Raw genomic sequence first — 23,589 nt, forward strand, 5'->3', positions numbered from 1 at the left:
CTATCTAGTGGTATCGCTCAGCGCACTGAACTATACCACTACGTAGAGGCAGGGAAGTCTGGTAGAGGTATATTTCAGTGGTTCAGTGGCAGACACGGACGACCACGTGCATTCACTACAGTGAGTTTGGCACAGGATTTGCTATAACGGAATTTCTGATTGGACGGTCACAAACACTTCACCCAAAGTCTGCGCATACGTATGCTATTCGCTAAATAACCATACGTATGGTATATACCATACGTATATGCTACAAGCTGACGTATGGTAAAAGCATACGCGTGCATAAAACCAAAATCGTGCTCGCTGATTGGTCCATTAGAGCACACGTACTCTTAACGGAGAACACGTACTCTTAACAAAGAACACGTACTCTTTTTTTAGCATACGTATGGTAGTTCACGTTTTTGGCACGTTCGGCCTTCCATAGGTCAGGATAAGGTGACGTCACTATAAAAATTAAGATTCAATGCCTTGTACGCGTTTAGTTTAATTTAGTTTAATGCTGACGCGGAGGGCTTACTGGCTAAAAGCGAATTGCCATTATCCTCCCCATTCATTTAACACGGGTTTTACCCTCCAAAATTCGAAAGTTATATTGTACATAGATTATGTACAATATAACTTTTTGAAGGGAGGTCACGTGGTACCAATTTAACAATTAAACATGTTAAAGTAGCCAATCACAGCTCGTATTTTACTACCACTATTTACTATATATATATATATATATATATATATGTGTGTGTGTGTAAAGTTATACGTGTACAACAGCTTTGGCAACTCTTTTATTTAAATATTGTAAAGAAATGAATGAAGAGAACAATGGTAAGCGTAGCTTAAATCAAGGTTCCCAGAGCTATCTACCCTTTGGAAAAATTGGAGATGCCGAAAAAATGTATCCACCGGGAATCGAACCCGGGCCCCCAGCTTTGAACGCCGGTGCCTTAAACACTAGACCACAGAGACGGGTTAGTGGCTAGGGCGACCCCGATCCGATTGACCGTCACATAGACAGATTTTTCGGCACTATACCAATTATAATTTCCTTTGTCGGGTGAAGGTGGGTTTCGAACAATGACAAGCCGCCATGCTTTCAGCTGGATCAAAGCTATTGCTTTGATACAGTACACGTATGGGAGAAAGTATACAAATGTGTAAAGTAAAGCGGAGATATTTTTTCGGCATCACCAATTTTTCCAAAGGGTAGATAGCTCCGGGGAACCTTGATTTAAGCTACGCCTACCATTGTTCTCTTCATCCATTTCTTTACAATATATATATATATATATATATATATATATATATAGAAACAAATGAAGACTTAATAGAAACGCCGTGAGGAGACATAATCTTCCAAATTTTCGGTCACAGACCTTCTTCAGGGATGAATTTATTAAATCCAAAACAGGTTGCATCATTCGGCAGTTTGATGATGATACCAACGCGCAATAAATACAATGCGCAACAACATAACGCGACAGGTGCATTGTTAGAAGATATTGTGACGTAATGAGTAAGGTCCAGGCAACTATTATGACGTAGAGTAAAAACGGCAAAAGAGTCTATCGTTTCATCGGTAAGAAAGAAAAGTTCACTTGGTCTCAGGCATTGGGAAGGCGCGGAAAGACACATTCATTCCGTGGGGGGCGAGGGTCCCGAGACTGTAGATCAGCTTCTCTTCTTTGAGTTTGCGATCCGTCTCCCGGTCGCAAGAGATGGCAACGCATACCTGTAGATCGTTGATGAAATGTCCAGGTTGGTTGAGATGCGTTGCAACTGGAAGCCCTGGGGTCTGTTGCAGAAAGAGTTGCGTTTAAACGCAAGTCAAAAAATCAATCGCAAGTCCCAAATGCGCACTGTTGATTGGTTGATAATCAAGTTGCGCATGATTTTTAGAGTTGCGATTGATTGCAACTCTTTCTGCAACGGGACCCAGGTGTGTTAAGTCGGATCGAACGTAGGTTTTCTGTTACTCTGTCTGCCAGACGTCGTTTGGTCTCTCTAATATAAAGCTTAGAGCAGCAGTATCTCTAGCACCAGTGTGGACTTCCTGGACATCTCCATCTCTATCAAAGATTTAGGTCTTTCAACTGATGTCTTCTACAAACCTACTTCTTCTCACTCCTACTTGAAATATGACTCCTCCCATCCAGCGGCTTGTAAGAAGGCGATCCCCTACTCCCAGATGACCAGGCTACGTAGAATTTGCAGCGATGATGCTTGTTTTGAACAACGGGCTGCCGAGATGGGTGATTTCTTCGTGAAGAGAGGCTACCCTCAGGAGCTCATTCAACACTCCATTCAAAGATCTAGTTTGATCTCGCAGGACGAAGCTTTGACTGGGAAGATAAACAACAACAAGAGTCGTCGAGTTTCACTAGTGATGACTTATCATCCCACGTCTGCACTCATTACAAGATCTATCAAAACAACGCCAAGCTGTTCCTGTCATCTCCTTCTTGCAAGGAGATCTTTGATGACAACCCCGTACTTCTGGCATATCGGAAAGACTGTTCTCTGCGTGACCATCTCGTTCGTTCCAAATTGCCACCTAATCAACCCGCAGATGCACCTGGCACATCTAAATGCGGCAGGCCGAGATGCAATATATGTCCCTACGTCATGAGGGGAGACGTCATCCAAGGACCCAGAAGAACTTGGCGCGTCAAGGCCTCCTTCAAGTGCACCACCAGAAACGTCGTATTTGCTATACGATGCTCTCGCTGCTCTAAGCTTTATGTTGGAGAGACAAAACGACGTCTGGCAGACAGAGTAACAGAGCACCTACGTTCGATCCGACTTAACACACCTAGCCTTCCAGTTGCAACGCATTTCAACCAACCTGGACATTTCATCAACGATCTACAGGTATGCGTTGCCATCTCTTGCGACCGTGAGACGGATCGCAAACTCAAAGAAGAGAAGCTGATCTACAGTCTCGGGACCCTCGCCCCCCACGGAATGAATGTGTCTTTCCGCGCCTTCCCAATACCTGAGACCAAGTGAACTTTTCTTTTTTACCGATGAATCGATAGACTCTTTTGCCGTTTTTACTCTACGTCATAATAGTTGCCTGGACTTTACTCATCACGTCACAATATCTTCTAACAATGCACCTGTCGCGTTACGTTGTTGCGCATTGTATTTATTGCGCGTTGGTATCATCACCAAAATGCCAAATGATGCAACCTGTTTTGGATTTAATAAATTCATCCCTGAAGAAGGTCTATGACCGAAAATTTGGAAGATTATGTCTCCTCACGGCGTTTCTATTAAGTCTTCATTTGTTTCTACATTATGACGCCGACGCAGAACTCTTTGATTTATATATATATATATATATATATATATACAGTATATATATGACGATATTACATTCCGCGTGTTGGACATAGATAATATTAATGAGGCAAAGTGGTAATGCATTGTACTTAGTTCCAACAGTTTATTTTGAATTCCAAATTTTCGACGTTAAACATACGTCTTCTTCAGGGATACAATAAAGCTCACAGTGACAAGAACTGAAATATATATATATTACCAATCTATATTACCCAACACAGGGGGCATTACTAGTATGTCGCCCAACATTTTAATTGTGTATGTAGGCAGCACCCCTGGAAATCAGTATGCTAAATAGAAGATATTTAACCACAATCACCTTCATTTTGGAACGAAACCCCCTTTTCTTTTTCTCTATTTTTTTCCAGTGAAATTTCTCCTGAACCAAAATCCCCTTCAGGCCTTCATGTAGCGATACCTTTTTTTTTGCTTGCCAAATTTAAAGAGAAATTCCAGTATTTGCAGTAAACACTGATTTCATGAGAAAGTCTGTAAAGCAAGGCTTAATTGTCAGTATATCATCGAGGATCTAGATCTGGTACAGTTACATAAACTGAACTTTGTGAAATCTTGAAATCTACGCTGAAAAATGTTCACACTGAAGATCACCAACACAGATAGGCACACGTGGGACAGTGTATTATTATTGCTAAAATAAAGACCCGACGGAAGTGACCGAATCCGCGCTTATTTTGCTTATTTCTCAGCAATTACACAATTTCTTCCAGAATCCTTTGGCACATATTTTTTATTCATACAAACAGACACTTAGGTGGTCATTATATTAGATTCTGTAAAAAGTCATTTTTAGATCGTTACCAAAACTGGAATTTATCTTTAAACCAGCACCCCCTGTTAAAGAAAAAATCGTCCCAGGGCCCTGATATTGATCCACCTCATAGTATTCAAACATATATAAATTTCCAAAATTAGATGATTTAAGAGATACTTGATAATGATAATAATGATAATAATAACAATAATGATAATAATATTATTAGTTTCAATACCATACTTTATCCGTATTATTTATTTTGTAATTATCTGTGTTATTGTTTGAATATTTTTTGTGTCTTTATTACCTTGTGAATACATCGCAATTCGGCCTTAGCCGCGATGATGTCTTGATTTTTTAATAATAAACCATTTATTTATCTATCTATCTATCTAATAATATAGGATTTGTATAGCGCACGTATCCATCTTGCTAGGTGCTCAAGGCGCTCCTATATTACCCCGATGATAACAAGAGTCTATCCACCGGGCTATCCACCCCGGTATCCACCCGATCTCGTAAAACTTCTAATCTTAAGGCCACCGCACACGTTACGACTGTTCGCGATCCGATTTTGGAACAAATCGCATTTTGCTAATATTTTCTGAAAAATTGAATGGAACATATCATTTTATTTGAGGTTAAAATTGATTGAAAGAATACTAAAGCCCCTTTCACAATTGACGTACGACCTGTTTACGACCACCTGCAACAGTTTTTTCTTGTTGTTGCACGATCGAACCCTTGGTGTCTTGCGAGCACTCGCAGTCGTTGTAGACGATCGCACAAACTCGAGGTGGTCGGAGGTGATCGTGACTGGTCGCATCTGAACTTTGAACATGTTCAAAATCCAAACGCGATCAAATACGATTGATTCACTCGCAACAGGTCGTACCATCGGTCGGGCGATCATCGTGTGAGTGTTGTTCAACGTTGTACGACTTGATGCGAGAGGTGGCACAACTAAGTATAGTCGCATTTAGTCGACTGGAGGTCGTACAACACTTGCACATGTGCTGGAGACCTACAGAGACCAGTCTTGCGACTGGGTGCGATAATATGAGACTGTTGCAAGACCGATCGAAATTACGGCTTACTACATTCCACTACCGTTGCATTCGCATGTATGCGACCGTTCAGCCCCTTTCACAATTGACGTCCGACCAGTTTACGACCGCCTGCAACAGTTTTTTCTTGTTGTTGCACGATCGATCTCTTGGTGTCTTGCGAGCACTCGCAGTCGTTGTAGACGGTCGCACGAACTCGAGGTGGTCGTGACTGGTCACATCTGAACTTTGAACATGTTCAAAATCCGAACGCGATCAAACACGATCGATTCACTCGCATCAGGCCGTACCCGGGGTCATACCATCGGTCGGGCGATCATCGTGCGAGTGTTGTTCAACGTTGTACGACTTGGTGCGAGAGGTGGCACAACTAAGTAGTCGCATTTACTTGACTGGAGGTCGTGCAACACTTGCACATATGCAAGCGACCTACATGTACAGAGACCTGTCTTGCGACTGGTTGTGATAATAATATGGGCCATAAGACTGTTGCAAGACCGATCGCAACGGCTTACAACATTGCACTACCGTTTCATTCGCATGTATGCGACCGTTCCACTCGCAATCCCTCGTGCAACACTCGCATGTGATCGCACGAGTACAATAAGAGCATATGCGACTTACTCGTGCAACGGGGTTTACTGGTTGTTTTTGTTGTACGACAGCTGTTGCAACTGTGAAAGCCTCTGTGCGATCTTATGAGATGACTAGCGATTGATGCCTGTTGCAGCCTGTCGCACGACCAAAAGGTCGCAAATGGTCGTACGTCAATTGTGAAAGGGGCTTTATATAACCATTTTGAAAGATTACAAGCCATTATTTCAGAGTAAAGGCCAAATTTCAAATCGTAGGCAATCGTACGACTGCTATGACGTCATTACGACTAGATATTAAATTCGCTTTTATTCTAAGAAGGATGATAGCACAGTCACAGATTTGAACACAGGTATTCGTACGATGATTTAGAACATTACACAGTAAGATATTCCAAGTCTCAATAGCATCAAATTCTACTACATTTTATTCTGAAATCGGGTCGTAGACCAATCGTAAGGTGTGCGGTCGCCTTTACTTCTACCGTGTTCATACAGAAACCGTGACGTCCTTTTAACCATCAACAATCTAACCTCAGGTTTGACCAATTCGAATCCTCTGGCGATTCTGGAGTGTCTTACGGACATTGGACCCAACATATGCTTGGTAATATTTGATTTACCTTTTAACTTCTTGAATCCTTAATCCTCAATTTCATTATTAAAAGGGTTATTTTTTAAATAAAAAAAATACATACGATCAGGCGGATCAGCTACTCCAGGCATCCAGTACATAAAAAGTTGCTATGATAGCAACTCTTTCTGGAATGTCAACTACTACCATTACAGCAATGAATATTCTGCTGCCTGACTTGCTCTCCCAATGAAAGTTGACATTCCATCAAAAGAGTTGCTATCATAGCAAATTTTTGTGAAATCGGTCCCAGGTGATATAAAGTGCAATAGATTAGAATTTACCCAGAAAAATGAAACAAAAAATCGGGCAGTTCAATATTTTATGACACGCATGGCCGTACGCGTACTCAGCAAGAACTTACATTTTTTCTGATAACTTTCACAAAATTTATCAGTGTCCACTAAATCCTATATGACAAGCTCGTACGTCTCGCTTCCTTGCTTTGAAATTCTTCAACAATTTTCACGCGTCTAATCTGAAAAAAAATCTGATCTGATCTGAAAAAAAAATCTGAGTACGGCCATTAGATCACACGACACATGCCTGTATTTAGGGAATGTTTGAAGCTACTATGAAACCATGAAAACGGAATAGAAGCTAGAATTCCCGCCACATTGCATAGTTCTATGGAGAATTAAGCTTGGTACTTGCTAACCCAGGGAGCTCCCGTCCGCGCAGCGGGCGGGAGCCCAGGGGCTTACCGTGTATTTGACCATACTCACGGGACAAGGGTGATTTATGGTCTAAATATTTCTCCAAATGAATTGTGAAAACAGAAATTATGCACTTACCACGATTATATTGATGAAGGTCTAACGAGTGGCAGTTTCCTGACATCTGGGCACATGAATCGTAACAAAATGGCCGATCGAGACTGTGGTAAAAGGAGAGAACTTTTCATTTTTTTTGAGGTTCCAGTTTGTGCCCAGATGTCAGGAAACTGCCACTCGTTAGACATTCATCCATATAATCGTGGTAAGTGCATAATTTCTGTTTTCACAATTCATTTGGAGAAATATTTAGACCATAAATCACCCTTGTCCCGTGAGTATGGTCAAATACACGGTAAGCCCCTGGGCTCCCGCCCGCTGTGCGGGCGGGAGCTCCCTGGGTTAGGTACTTGCATGCAAATCGTTAGAGAAATACATTTTGAAGAAAAAAATTATGTTATTCCTTTATGGATTTCTATCAATTATTTTTCTCTAATTCATTTTTGTTTTACTAAATCTAAAACCACTATGAGGACGGGGTGAAATTTCCTTGTTATTTTGACTACACTACCCCAATTATGTTCATACAGACCTTTAGAATTTGTTTTTTTATTTCGCTAATCCTCGTGTCAATGGAGTTACTTTCATTTCATTTTGACTACAAATCCTAATATGTTCAGACAGACCTCTAGAATTTGTTTTTTATTTCGCTAATCCTCGTGTCAATTGAGTTACTTTCATTTCATTTTGACTACATATCCTAATATGTTCATACAGACCTTTAGACCTTTTTTTCTATTTGGCTAATCCTTGTCCCAATGGAGTTACTTTCATTTCATTTTGACTACATATCCTAATATGTTCAGACAGACCTCTTTTTATTATTTTTTTATTTCGCTAATCCTCGTGTCAATGAAGTTACTTTCATTTCATTTTGACTACATATCCTAATATGTTCAGACAGACCTTTTTTATTATTATTTTTTATTTCGCTAATCCTCGTGTCAATGGAGTTACTTTCATTTCATTTTGACTACATATCCTAATATGTTCATACAGACCTTTTTTAATTATGTTTTTATTTCGCTAATCCTCGTGTCAATGGAGTTACTTTCATTTCATTTTGACTACATATCCTAGTATGTTCATACATACCTTTTTTTAAATTATTTTTATATTTCGCTAATCCTCGTGTCAATGAAGTTACTTTCATTTCATTTTGACTACATATCCTAATATGTTCAGACAGACCTTTTTTATTATTATTTTTTATTTCGCTAATCCTCGTGTCAATGGAGTTACTTTCATTTCATTTTGACTACATATCCTAATATGTTCATACAGACCTTTTTTAATTATGTTTTTATTTCGCTAATCCTCGTGTCAATGGAGTTACTTTCATTTCATTTTGACTACATATCCTAGTATGTTCATACATACCTTTTTTAAAATTATTTTTATATTTCGCTAATCCTCGTGTCAATGGAGTTACTTTATTTCATTTTGACTACATATCCTAATATGTTCAGACAGACCTCTTTTTATTATTTTTTTATTTCGCTAATCCTCGTGTCAATGAAGTTACTTTCATTTCATTTTGACTACATATCCTAATATGTTCAGACAGACCTTTTTATTATTTTTTTTTATTTCGCTAATCCTCGTGTCAATGGAGTTACTTTATTTCATTTTGACTACATATCCTAATATGTTCAGACAGACCTTTTTTATTATTTTTTTATTTCGCTAATCCTCGTGTCAATGGAGTTACTTTCATTTCATTTTGACTACATATCCTAATATGTTCATCAGACCTTAAGACCTTTTTTCTATTTGGCTAATCCTTGTCCCAATGGGGTTACTTTCATTTCATTTTGACTACATATCCTAATATGTTCATACAGACCTTTTTTGATTATGTTTTTATTTCGCTAATCCTCGTGTCAATGGAGTTACTTTCATTTCATTTTGACTACATATCCTAATATGTTCATCAGACCTTTAGACCTTTTTTTCTATTTGGCTAATCCTTGTCCCAATGGGGTTACTTTCATGTCATTTTGACTCTTCTGTTTTGTTTCCTTTTACTCTTATTTTCATGGTCAGGTGGTTGAGCGGAACGGAAATGAAACGTGGCTGTTTGCTTTTCATCTAGACGAAGAAGGTACAACATGACGTTACCATCGATATCAAATAGCTGGATGGGGCTCGCTGCATACGCTGCCGCACGCACGACCACGAAGCCATACGAAAAGTACTCCACTACACAATTTACAGTACATGGGGCCATACCATCGCATAAGAAACAAAACGGACACGCCAAAGAAAAAAAAGTGTGGAACTTTGTGCTCTCTTGATCTTTTTGAAGTTCCATGATATTTGCTCCGGCGACTATTGCTCAGCTGTAAATTCCACACACTAATCGAATGATAAACTTGGTTTAACACTATACCCTACCCTAGAACTAACATAAAACCCCATTACAACCCTAATTCTAACCTACATCATAGGCGAAATTAGGCCCGGAGTAATTGTCGCAGGAGTAAATGGCGTGTTCCCATTTTGAGTACTTTTATTAGCATTAAAGGAGCACGGTCTCCGGCACTGTTGGACGGTTTGTACTCGCCGCCATCTCCATGATTACGAAAATCATCGACGTGATTTGGATGCAGATGTCAATCATCAGACAGTCATGCAGCACGTGTAGACATTCACAGTACACAGTATACGCTTTGCTGCTTTTTGCTACATCGGCATTGGTCCAATGATCTGCTGACGTCACGTCACACAGTAGAAGGAGGCAGAACCAACCTGCAAGGATCTTCGAACAGTAGCCGAAGCAAGCGCGAACTGAGAATCGTCAGGGCTCGGGCATTCGGAACATGGCATCTTAATTAAAGGTCAAGTCCACCCTAGAAAAATGTTGATATGAATTAATAGAGAAAAAATCAAACTAGCAAAACGCTGAAAATTTCATCAAAATCGGATGTAAAATAAGAAAGTTATGACACTTTAAAGTTTTACTTATTTTCACAAAACAGTGATATGCACAACTCAAATCAGACGAAAGAAATAGTGAGTGGATGACGTCATCTGTCTCCCCATTTGCATACCGACCAGGATGTGTGTATAACTGTTATGTGAAATTAGGCAAAATTTTAAGATGTCATAGCTTTTTTATTTTACATCCGATTTTGACGAAATTTTCAGTGTTATGCTTGTTGGATTGTTCTCTTTCTATTCAAATCAATTTTTTGTTAGGGTGGACTTGTCCTTTAACCATGATAACGTTGGTGTCAATGGACAGCTGGTACCGTCCGCAGTGCGTACGTATGTCAAATAGCCCCATCTGAATCCGGGGACCGTGCACCTTTAAAAAGAGCGTGTTGTGGTCTATCCAGCTTTTTGATATCGATGCAATTCACTTCTTAATATTTTCATGAACTACAGGGTGCGTTGATAGAAAAAAGTTACGTTTATGGAAAAGTTTTAAAAGAAAATATGAAGTATTATAATTTAGATGTGCTCTAGAGGTTTTCTCTATCAGAAAAAAAAATGATTTTCTTTATCCGTGCATGGCTGATCACTGAACATCCCCTTATATCCGAAATTATAAACCGACTTATTTCCAAGTAATAATTCTCTTTATTTTGCATGATGCCTATTATCATGTTTTTCAGCTTTTATGATCTCGTGTAAATGTAGTTTTGGTGGTATTTTTTATATTAATATATAATTATATATATATATATAGTGTGATGATAAGTTTACTTCTACCAATCGCTGTTGAGTTGTGAATATTAAACATAATGAGATGAGGCGAGGCCAACTCAACAGATGACGCAGGACACCATTATTTGTCCTGCGTCATCTGTTGAGTTGGCCTCGCCTCATCTTATTATATATATACAGTGCGTCCCACAAAAAACGAAACCGAGATTTATCGATGATTTATCATAATTTAATCACAAATACAATAGACAAGTGACCTATCATTGTAAAGCTTAGAATCTCCTCTTTCATCTAAAATTACTTAGATTATTTCTCATTCACGCATGAGTGATCAAAAACAATCTGAAGAGGGGATACCAAAAAGTCATTTGGCGGGCTGTATCTTGGTTTAAAAAAGAAAACCACATTTCTAAAAAGTTCAATATCTGCTCTTCAATTTGATACCTCAATTACAGAAAATGGTCAAGAAATAAGAAAGTTCTGGTTATTTGAAATAAGGGTTGAATTTCAATAATTTCATAAAATGAAGAGGTTTAACAGGCTAGCGTTCAAACTCACTCGACACTCCGTTTTGTTGACGATCAGCCATGCATCAAGTCTTTTGTTAACCATGCGATAGCTTCTGTGGGAAACCGGTGAAAACACGTTTATTTAATGAAATTATGGAAATACAAGCATTGTTTCGAGGGAACGTTACTTTTTTACTTCTTGACCATTTTTGGTGATTAAGGTATCAAATTAAAGAGCAGATATTGAACTTTTTAGGCATGTGATTTCCTTTTAAAAATTCAGATACCCCCCGCCAAATTAGTTTTTGGTATCCTTTCTTCAAATTGTTTGTGCTCACTCATGCGTGAATGAGGAATAATCTAAGTAATATCAGATGAAAGATGAGATTCTAAGCTTTACATTGGTAGGTCATTTGTCTATTCTACTTGTGATTAAGTTATTATAAATCATCGCTAAATCTCGGTTTCGTTTTTTTCTGGGACGCACTGTATATATATATATATATATATATATGTGTGAATCGTGTAAATGTATTTTTAGTGGTATTTTTGTATTATATATATATATTTATGGTCAAGTCTGGAGAAGGCCGTTACTGGATAGGTTTCTATCATGCTACGCCCAGATCACTAGATTACAAGGCCCCCATCTTTAACAAGTTTTTAATTTTGTTTCTAATTTTTAGCCCGTTGTTTAAACCGTATCTATCAACTATTGTTCAAAGTTTCAAACAAGTTGTTTCAAAATGTTTAAACCATTTCAAAGAGTTTAATCAATTGTGGACAAAATTAATTAAACAACTTGATAGAGTGTTGGGCTTTACACAACGTGCTTAGAATTCTAAACGGCGTTTTGTAGGTGAACGTAATAAAGATGATTTGTTTTTATTTTAAATTTCCAGGCAATAGACCGATCGTCAAGGAGCTCTTCACCCATAAGTTCGACAAGCACATCAGGACGTTTCCTTTTCTCGTGATAATTCCTCCCGAGGCTGCGTTCGATGTTAATGCACAGTATACCTACGAGTGTTCCACCCCCGTCGAGATAATACTCAAAGAAGACGATCTATACATGAAGATCGGTACCGATATGGCGACCTTTGTGTCAGTACCGCGTAAGTTTTGAATAATTCATTTTTATATTTCACAACAAAGCATAATAACATAATACAAAAAATACATTTCAAACAGTAGATTATGACAATCATGACAATGGCAGTTGTTAAAAGTGAAATATGAAGGAACCTACAAAACAACGCGGAGCCTGTAATTGAAATAAAATGAATTTATTTTCATACTTCACAACAAAACATAATGACATAATACAAAGAAAATACATTTGATACATACAGAATAGAGAAGATGATGACAATGGCAGTTAATAAAAAGTGAAATATGAAGGAACCTGCATAAAAAACAGAGCTTGTAATGTCTGCATGTTCCTTAAATCGTGCGCGAAATGTTATTGAAATGAATTGAATTTATTTTCATACTTCACAACAAAGCATAATGACATAATACAAACAAAAATGCATTTGATACATACAGAATAGAGAAGATGATGACAATGGCAGTTAATAAAAAGTGAAATATGAAGGAACCTGCATAAAAAACAGAGCTTGTAATGTCTGCATGTTCCTTAAATCGTGCGCGAAATGTTATTGAAATGAATTGAATTTATTTTCATACTTCACAACAAAACATATAATAACAAAATAAATATACATTTGATACATACAGAATACAGAAGATGATGATAATGGCAGTTAATAAAAAGTGAAATATGAAGTAACCTGCATAAAAAGCAGAGCCTGTAATGTCTGCAGGTTCCTTAAATCGCGCGCCAAATGCTATCGCTGTACAGTCACATTGTTCTCATTCACTCATGTAAGTAAGTTTTGTAATTATACATGTATAATGAAACATGTTTAAATAATGTATGTATATGTATAATCTTTTAGATAGTCATTACGGTCTGTTTTCTTTTTCAGGCTGTGCCATTCTCTCCTCCTTCAAATTTCTCTTCTTGTATATATTTCCATACTTGATACATTTTTTTTTCGTTCGTTTTTTCTCTCTTTCTTTTGCACTGTAAACAACTGAGAACACACTGTGAGCACACTGAGAACACATTGAAAACACTGTGAACACACTATGAATACTCTTTGAACACACTGTGAACACAAAAATAACACATTTTGAGCACACTATGAGCACACTGTGAACACACTGAACAGACTGTGAACACAATGTGAACACACTATGAAAACATTGTGGACACACTGTGAAGACAAAATGAACACACTCTGAACACACTGTAAACACAATCTGAACACGCTGTTAACACACTGAAAACACACTGTGAACACACTATGAATACTCTATGAACACACTGTGAACACAACAAATAACACATTGTGAACACACTATGAGCACACTGTGAACACACTAAACAGACTGTGAACACAATATGATCACACTATGAACATAATGTGAACATTGTGAACACACTGTATTCTTTCCAGTAGTTAAATCGACAACCCTTGACATTTTTGTTTCCAATATACATAGTGTATGTTTATTCATTTTTATCCCTAGCTTTTACAGAACGTGTATCAATGACCTATAAAATCATTTTGTGTTTTGCATTTTTAAGAACCGTTTGTAATAAAAAATACAGAAAATATCAGAGAATTTTTTAATTGATTTCATTTCACAGACAAATATTAGATCAAAGTGATGTCCATGTTGTATTGGGTCGCGGATAACAGTTCTTCCCCATTGGAATTTTCTTCCATTTGATTATTTTTATCTGTTTTTTTGTGTGTGTAATAATGAGCAGAATTCAACCTGCATGAATGCCCGGTTCTTCCTAAATTCCGTGAATTTTCATTACGCTTCTGTATTATTGAAAACCGGGCCGACTACTAGGCCTGTGTATTAATGTACAGATGAGAAAGAGAACGGGGCCTCCGGACCATCTTCCATCCCCTAAATTAAATTTAACAAAGAAAATGGAGAAAGAAATAAAAAATTAAAGGGAAAGAGTGAAATATTGTATATAATAGTCTGAATATTGTGTCAAGATCTATTACATTTATATATTAAAAAGGTCGGAATTATTTTTTTTCTTTTTAGAACTAGCCCTCACAAAAATGAACTGACCAATCAATATCAATGTTACACGGGCATTTGGTTTGAAATACTGACCAGGGACCAATCAGTGCTTTTATTCATATTTGCATTTAATCGCAAACATTTGTAATAAGGAGCCCTGGCCTACAAATGTAACAGCAACATTCTATTTTTGTCTCGCCCACCAGAGGTGAAGGCGAGACTTAGGGATCCAAATGTCGTCCGTCCGTCACAAACCTAATGACACATATCTCCACAACCGTAAGTCGCTTTTCAACCAAACTTGGATGGTAGATGGACTTGGGGAACCTGCATGTTATGCTGCAGTCGGAGGTCACATGGTAAGGTCAAAGGTCATTTTCAGGTCAACATTAAAGTTTACGTGCAAGGATCTTATGACAAGTGTTATTCCATCCCAGTCATTTCACAGTGAAGTTTCGATACAATTCTGTTGCGTGCCCTCGCAAATCGCAATATTTCTGGTTATTTTCATAAGTGGGCGAGACACAAAATCGCTTTTGCCTTGTTTTTACATATTTTTTTTTTTTCATTGTATTAGAAACTTTAACTCTGAACCGTTACAAAAGAATCGACGAAAATAATAAGGTCGGCGACGGGCCTGACGGGGGGATCCCAGTTGCCATTTCGACATCAACGCCGCCCTCCAACGTCGAGAGGGACGCCGAGCAGGGAAGCGACGATTACGACCCAATGTGCGTCGAAGGCAACACCGAAGGTCCTTTAGGTGTAGTTGTAAGTTCTACTTCGTGTGAGCTCACACTAGATTAGAGCAACATTAAGTCATTCGGTCGCCATTTTTTTTTGGCTTTCAATACAACCACTTCCAAACTTGTTACTTATCAGGCCAGAGTACCTTACACAAAGTCAGTTCATGCTACATAAATGTGTTAAGCCCTACAAGTCTACCCGGCATCATCCAATTTTTGGGGTCTATTTTTTACCCCCTTTTTTCATCATTTTACATAGTGAATCAAAATAACTTATTTTTTACAATGCCAGGCGATAATTGTATTTGATGATTCAAGTTGTATTTTTGTATTTACATTGCACGATTTGTATGTTTTTTGTTTTTTTTTGGCGGGGGGGGGGGCGAATAAGTCATAATAATAAGATGTTTTGAAATTTTCCTTACTCATTTCTTCGACTTTTAACTTGGACCCATGAATCAATAACTCGTTCTTTTTTTTCACCAACTCGTTTCAGCGAAGTACTAGTTTTACAACTTAACAACTCGTTCACTCAAGTTACTTAGTTTACATAACTCTCGACTTCCTAACTCGTTCTCTCGATTTACTTACTCGCTCTCACGACTTACCAGCACGTTTTCCCGACTTACTAACTGGCTCTCCCGATTTACAAACTTGGTCTCCCAATTTCCTAACTCATTCTCTCCACTTTCTAACTCGTTCTTTCGACTTAACAACTCGTTCTCTCCACTTACTAACTCGTTATCATGGTTATCTCGACCTATATTGACTCGTCCTCTTCTTACTTTACTTGTTCTCTCCACTTACCTAACTTGCTCTCTCGACTTTCCAACTCATTCTCTTGACTTGTTCTCTCGATTTACTTAACTCGCTCTCTCGACTCACTAACTCGTTATCTCGACCAACTGACTCGTTCTCTTGACTTACTTAACTTGTTCTCTCAATTTCATTACTCGTTCTCTTGACTTTAATACTAACTCGTTCACTCGACTTAGTAACTCATTCTCTCCATTAACTAACCGTTCTCCAAACTTTTGACTCGATCTAGACTCACTAATTCATTTTCTCGACTTACTGATTCGTTCTCCCGACTTACACTAAAAAAAATTATTGGGTAAAAATGCTCCATGAGCATAATGAGTGTAATTATGTGTCCAACCAACATTGGCATTTGATTTATCCAGTGTGATGAAAATTTTTCCCATTCTAACCTTACTGGACAATATGCTTCCCGCATTGGGTAAAATACTACCCCAAATTGGTAGGGCACATAATTACCCTCGTGCTGGTTAAAATTTTACACAATATTTTTTACAGTGTACTACACTGTAAAAAAATGAAGTGCTAATTCAGGACTTACAGTGTTTGTATAGTGACTGCACTACGAGTGCCGATTTTCTAGTTTAAATTTGAACTAGAAAATCAGCACTCGTATAGTGCAGTCACTTTACAAGCACTGTAAGTGCTAACTTAGCACTTCATTTTTTACAGTGTACTATTTGTTCTTACAGGATTTACTGAGTTGCTTTCTTGACTTCCTAACTCGTTCCCGTGACGTACTAGTTCGGTCTCTCGACTTGCTAACTTGATCTTTCGATGTACTTTAATATTAAAGGTTTTTCCACCCTGGATGACGGAACCGGGCGAGATCCCACAGAATAACATGTTTTTCCTCACTAGTCTTGCTCCAAGAGGTGATGCTGTGTTCGAGGCTGCAAACACTACAGAAGGTATACCGAATTTATTGATGATGATGGTGGTGGTGGTGGTCATGATGATGATGATGATAATGATGATGATGGTGATGATGATGATTTTGATGAAGGTGACGATGATGGTGGTGGTGGTGATAATCATTATGATGAGGATGATGGTGATGATGATTATGGAAGTGGTGATGATAATGATGACGGTGGTGATGATAATGATGACGGTGGTGATGATAACGATGACGGTGGTGATGATAATGATGATTATGGTGGTGGTGATAATGATGGCGGAAATTATGATAATGATGGTGACGATGGTGATGATGAAGGTGTTGATGCTGATGACGGCGATAATGGTGACATTGGCCATTAACATCCAATTCGTAGCATAACATGCATGGGGATAAGAAAAAAAAAATAATGATAATGAAAGGAGAGAATCCAACTTTGAACGTATAATCTTCAGACAATACTTTGTTGATTAAATTAGAAGAAATGGAAGAAAAATTGAATAAAATTTATGATTTTGAAACAAAGGGCTTGATTACACGTTCCAGGGTAAAATGGATTGAAGAAGGAGAGAAAAGTACAAAATATTTCTGTAATTTAGAGAATAGGGGTTGGCATAAGAAAAATATTTCAAGGCTAAAAGATCATCATGGTAATTTCATTACTGACCCGGTTGGAATTAAAAGAGAAATTCAAAGTTTTTATAGTAAATTATACTCCATCCAGGATGATGCTCAGGGGAACATAAATGAAAAAGATATAAATGAAAATATGTTTGATAACCTCAATATTCCACAACTACCTGATGATCAAAAACAACTTTTGGATGCTGGACTATCAAAACAAGAAATTTTTAATGTCATTAAATCCATGAAATCAAATAAAACACCTGGTTTTGATGGGATACCTGCAGAATTTTATGTTGTTTTTTGGCCAGATATAAATGAAATGTTAATTAATTCTTTGAATTTCTCACTACAAAATGGCACTTTGTCTCCATCACAAAGAAATGGCATAATCACACTTCTTCCAAAGAAAGACAAAGATCCTCTCCTTATAAAAAATTATCGTCCAATTACATTATTGACAGTTGATTATAAAATTATTGCTAAATGCTTAGCTAATCGTCTCAAACGATGTTTAGATGATCTTATCAGTACTGATCAATCCGGTTTTATGAAAGGTAGGACTATTGGTCACAATATTCGCTTGATTCTTGACATAATTGAATACACTGACATGAAAGATATTCCTGGGTCTATAGTACTGTTAGATATTGAGAAAGCATTTGATAGTGTATCTCACAACTTTTTATTTCTTACATTGGAAAAGTTTAATTTCAGCAATTTTTTTATTGAGGCAGTTAAAACTTTATATGCATCTCGCCATGCCTATGTTTTGAACAATGGTTTTCTAACTGAACGTGTCCTTATGGAACGAGGTATTTTTCAAGGTTGTCCGATTTCTCCATATTTGTTTTTACTTGTGATAGAGATAATGGCAATATCAGTCCGACAAAACAATGCTATTAGAGGTATCCCACTTGAAAATGAAGATGTTAAAATATCTCTTTTTGCTGATGATTCGGTATGCTTTTTAAATGGTTCTGATAATTCTTTTTTTGAGCTTTTTGAAACCTTGCAGAAATTTGGTCGTTTTTCTGGTTGCAAAATTAATTTTAGCAAAACTGAAGCAATATGGATAGGTTCTAAGAAGGGTAATCAACATTTCCCTTACATAAACTGTGGTGTTTCTTGGAAGGCTTCACAATTTAAATGTTTAGGGGTAGTTTTATCTCTCAATGTTGCACAAATTTATGAGTTAAATTATAAAGAGAAACTAAAAAGAATGGAGCAAACTTTAAACTGCTGGCGAACTAGAAACCTTTCTCTAATTGGTAGAATCTGTGTTGTCAAAACTCTTATTTTGCCACAGTTAATCTATCTTTTTTCTGTTCTTTCTGTTAAATTACCCAGAGCCTTTTTTAAAGAATTAAATAAATTATTTTTTAAATTTATTTGGAATGGAGGCAAGGATAGAGTTCAACGTAAGATAATGTGTAATGATTATACTCAGGCTGGACTTAAAATGATTGACCCTTTTTCTTTTGCATGTGCTCAAAAAATGGTCTGGGTAAAACACCTATTGGATGAGAATTTTGATGCTCCATGGAAAAAGATTGAAGTAGCCTTTTTAGAAAAATTTAATCATGATATTCAAATTTTGTGGAAATCTCATGCTCCTGAGAGCATTTTAAACAGTCTTGGTAATATACAATTAGCTGAAGCATTGAGAATGTGGTATTCATTTAGGGAGGAAGCTGCTGTCGAATTTTATGGTAACAAATTTTCAGATTTGAGTGGTTGTCAACTCCTGTGGTATAACAAATTAATTCGTTCAAAATCTAAACAGTATCTTAATTATTCAATGTGGCATGAGAGAAATGTATTAATGTTATCTGACTTATTTAATCCTCCTCTTTTAGGTCACAAACTCTTTGAAGAGCTTGTGTTAGATTTTGGAATCCCCCAAACAGACAGAAGGAAATATAATTTTTTAATTAAGTGCATCCCGGAAGAATGGTTAGTGAGTTTTGACCCTGATATTATTGGTGTTCATGAAACAATTGTACATAAATTGTTGAGTTATAAAAAAGTCCCTAGACATTCATACATTTTATTTAGGGGATCACACACACCTGACAAAAGATACACTTATTGGGATGAACGTTTACCAATACCAGTATCTATCGATTGGGAAAAGGTACACTACACAAATTTTTTTTGTACCATTGATACTAAATTAAGATCATTCTATTTTAAGATCTTTCATAAAGCCATAGCATTAAATGATTTTTTGTATAAGATTAAATCTAAGGATTCACCCAATTGTGTTTTCTGTGATAAAAGTGAGGAAACAATTATCCACCTGTTTTGCGAATGTGAAAGGGTAATTCCTATTTGGCAATCCCTTTTAACGAAAATTTCCCAAAATAATGTTCAAATAAATGGTTCTAATTTTGAAAAAATGTTCGGACTCTCAACTGATAAGTTCATTTCATACCTTTTTTTACTTTTGAAGTATTATATTCATACATGTAAATTTAAGAATAATCCTCCAAGTTTTGCTCTTTTTAAAACATTTGTTAAAAAACAACAAGACTTGGAATATTTGATAGCTAAGAAAAAAAACAAGTTGCCCGCTCACTTTAAGAAGTGGCGATTCACCTTATAACTTGGTTGTCAAAAATGTCAGCAGGTTACACGATAACTAACACTGTATATTTTGTATAACAGGTTTAGTGTCCAATTTTTTAATAATACTGCACTGTATTGGTTATATGGTTGTAGACATCAGATCCCATTTTTTCATGCAACTTGTATCTCAGTCACCTTGATATACTTACTAGTATTCGTTTAAAAACCTCTATAATTATGTCGTCTTGGATAACCAGTTGTGCTTTTTAATCCTATGAATAGTTGTTTGGAAACCACTTCATATAATCATAGCTTGTATATATTGCTTTGTCTACTTTATTTACCAAACACATTGCCACATTCCTTTTTTTTGGGGGGGGGGGGGTGGGGAAGGATAAGTGGGTAGGTTTTTTTTTAATTATTATTATGGTTGTTATTTTTTTGTGTAACTAAATTGTGTTTATGTGATTTGCAATCACCTATTAATCATTTGTAAATTTTGTGATTTATTTCAATTTGTATAATAAAAACAGAATTATAAAAAAAAAAAAAACTTTGAACGTATAATGATGTGTAAAAAATTAGTAAAAGAAATTGTAAAATCATGAACTTTTAGCGGAAAACCGATAATGCTGATAATCACGGACACAAACAGGTATATGTGGGACAGTATATCAATAATACTGGGAAAAAAATACCCGACATTTTATGGAATTCTGTGCTTATTTTGCTAATTTCTCAGTAATTACGCATTTATTTCCAGAGGCTTTTACACTCATTTTTTTTATTTATACATACAAACACTCTGGTGGCCATTTTATTGGATTCCGTTCGAACTTATTTTGAGGACCTTACCACAACTGGTATTATTTTGTTCACAACCTTCCGTTTCCTCTCAACAGAACAACTATACATATCATCAGTCGATAACCAAGACCCAAGTGTGTTGATTGCTAGCCTTGAAAAATCCAGCGCCGACTTTAGAGTAATTCGGTCAGATTCGTGAAGTCAGACGTCACTCAAGGATATTTTCTCGAGGCTTGCCGATTCGGAAAAACGACCGGAATCCTAGTAGTAATGTTTGTTGACGTTTTTGATCGATGATCAAAATAGAAATAGTTTATTATTATCGAAATTATTATAGAGAAAAGGGGAGGAAAGACGGGGAAAAATATAGTGCTGTGTGTGGAAACAATTATAGTCAATTGCAAAACAGAAGAATTTAAGAAGGAGAAAAGGAAGGAGAAGAAGAAGAAGAAGATGTATCGTGGGCCCCTCAACAAAAATGTCAGCGATTGATCATAGGACTGATTTATACGACTGATCATACACAATAATCAATGTAATCAATAAAAAAAATCTCCCAACGATCGATCGCTAAGCTTTTTTTCGTTATGTTTTATTAGGTGGTAAAGCCTGTCTTATATAGTTTTAGAATAGGGTCAATAGCGTAAGCTCTCGGCCCCTACTTCAGTATCATCTAATATTTCAACTTTTTCAACCGCCAAAGGTTTGAGAAAAATCCGTCAAAAACGTAGGAACAAGAGAAATATTAGAGTTTTATGTATTTGATTTGTGACGTCATATGCGAGCAATTTTTTTTACATATCCGATGGCAAATAATCAAGGAAATATAATTTCCTTAGAAAATTAAGAATGGGTTTTACTGCACCTTCAATATATCAATACACAAATAATTTCACACCTGTTTCTAAAAAGAAACAAAAATATGTCTTTAGAAATATTAAAGATTTAAATTCATACATTTAAATATTACAAAGCATTTGGGGCTGCTGCTCGTTTATGACGTCACAAATTCTTAAAAAACAGCATAATGAAACAATAAAAGATATCGATGAAAGTTTGAAAAAATAAAATTCATCAAACGTTAAGGAAAGTATTAGAATTTCAGGTTATTTATTTGTGACGTCATAATTATATTTCCCTTTAAATCTCTCTATACAAGGGTGATTGTGTGTGGGGGGGGGGGCTAACGAATAAAGACTGCCCTACTTCATTTACTGTGACGGCAGGTAGTAAGGTCAATTTCTAAAACAAATTTACTATCAACCAATCAGACTGAAGGATTTCAGTAGCTTTTAACAGTTATTTCAAATATGCTACTAAAACAAGTTTCATGATATGGGCCCATGTGGTACAGCGCCTCGTGTACAGTTGGTATACAAGGCAGCAAAAGGGCCCTGCAATTTTGACTTCACTAGTCTTGAGTATAGACCCATTTGTAGACAAAAGTTTTCATCAGAGTCTGTACTTTGTAGACTAGGCTACCAGGGGAAATTTTTAAAGATTTTCAATCACCGGTATGGCACCATAGTATAAGTGTGAGGACCATAATGAAGAAAAAAAGAGGCGACAATGTAACATTGAGACCAATTTCTAGAGTGTAAAATGCAATTGTGTATTTTCCTTTTAAAAAGGGGGCAATTTAAGATAATTTTAAACAAATATCTGTAGTACATTATACGTGCAGCCAGTGGAAATTTGCCAGAAATTGCCATATATACTGTTCCATTTATACGAATCGTTGAATTTTTGGTGAATAAATCGTACTTTCTTCGGGGGAGGTATTCGGGGTTGATGTTCGCTCTATTAAAAGGCAAGTTCATGACTTCATTTGGTATAACGTGTATTTTGTGTATATTAAAGAAAATAAAAATTTTATCTTCGGTCTTGCAGAGCCTGACATATTGATTCGAAATGATTTGGAATAAATGACTTTGTGTAAATAATTTGGGTTCAGATCTAAAGTAGGGTATATAAACATAGTAGTACTATTTAAGCAATAATGTCACTTATAAATATGTATTTGGAAGATTGTTTAACTTATGTCGAGTTACAACGTAATATGATTTATTTTACAAGCTGTGGCACTGAGTTAAATGGTGGTGATTTTTTGCCTGTTTCTTTTTATGGAAACTCCCGTAGGAACTCGGCAGGTAAACGCCAAGCTAGTATATAACCAATTACCTAGGAAACATTTTACGTCTAGGTTAATCAGTCATAGTGGCTGACTTTATAGACGACAGATATTACTCTCGGGCCTTTTTATCAAAGTGGAGACAATGGCAGAGTAGGGATTCGAACTCACAACCTTGCGATTATGACTCCAATGCTCTAACCACTGGACCACACGACCCGTGGATTGCTAAGAAAGCATTAGTGCTTGTTATCAAGCAACCAGAAGACCGACGGCTTAAGGTTCTCCCCGAGGGACCTGATAATGAGGATTATTGCCTTACCAAATGCAAAGGGCACTAGTGCACCAAGTGGGAATCGAACCCCGGTCACTGAAACTCGAATCCCCTGCTCTACCGACTGAGCTATCGCTTATTAAGTAATATCAAGTAATAAGTTGGAAATATAACAAGTAATAAGTTAAACGTTTATTATACGTAACATGATATACATATTATAGTTGTTGT

The 23,589-nt window shown here is 36.7% G+C and overlaps 1 protein-coding gene across 1 annotated transcript; it reads left to right on the forward strand.

Moving 5' to 3' along the window:
- Positions 1-2,625: 2,625 nt before the first annotated feature.
- LOC129263511 (uncharacterized) lies at positions 2,626-22,775 on the forward strand. The gene is made up of 7 exons (XM_064100672.1): positions 2,626-3,005; positions 6,279-6,387; positions 9,234-9,291; positions 12,271-12,483; positions 15,063-15,256; positions 16,847-16,961; positions 21,049-22,775. The coding sequence occupies exons 1-7, from the start codon at positions 2,626-2,628 to the stop codon at positions 21,150-21,152; spliced, it is 1,173 nt and encodes a 390-aa protein (XP_063956742.1). The 3' UTR covers positions 21,153-22,775.
- Positions 22,776-23,589: the final 814 nt, after the last annotated feature.

This window comes from Lytechinus pictus, chromosome 6 (assembly GCF_037042905.1).
Source record: "Lytechinus pictus isolate F3 Inbred chromosome 6, Lp3.0, whole genome shotgun sequence".
NCBI lineage: Eukaryota > Metazoa > Echinodermata > Echinoidea > Temnopleuroida > Toxopneustidae > Lytechinus > Lytechinus pictus.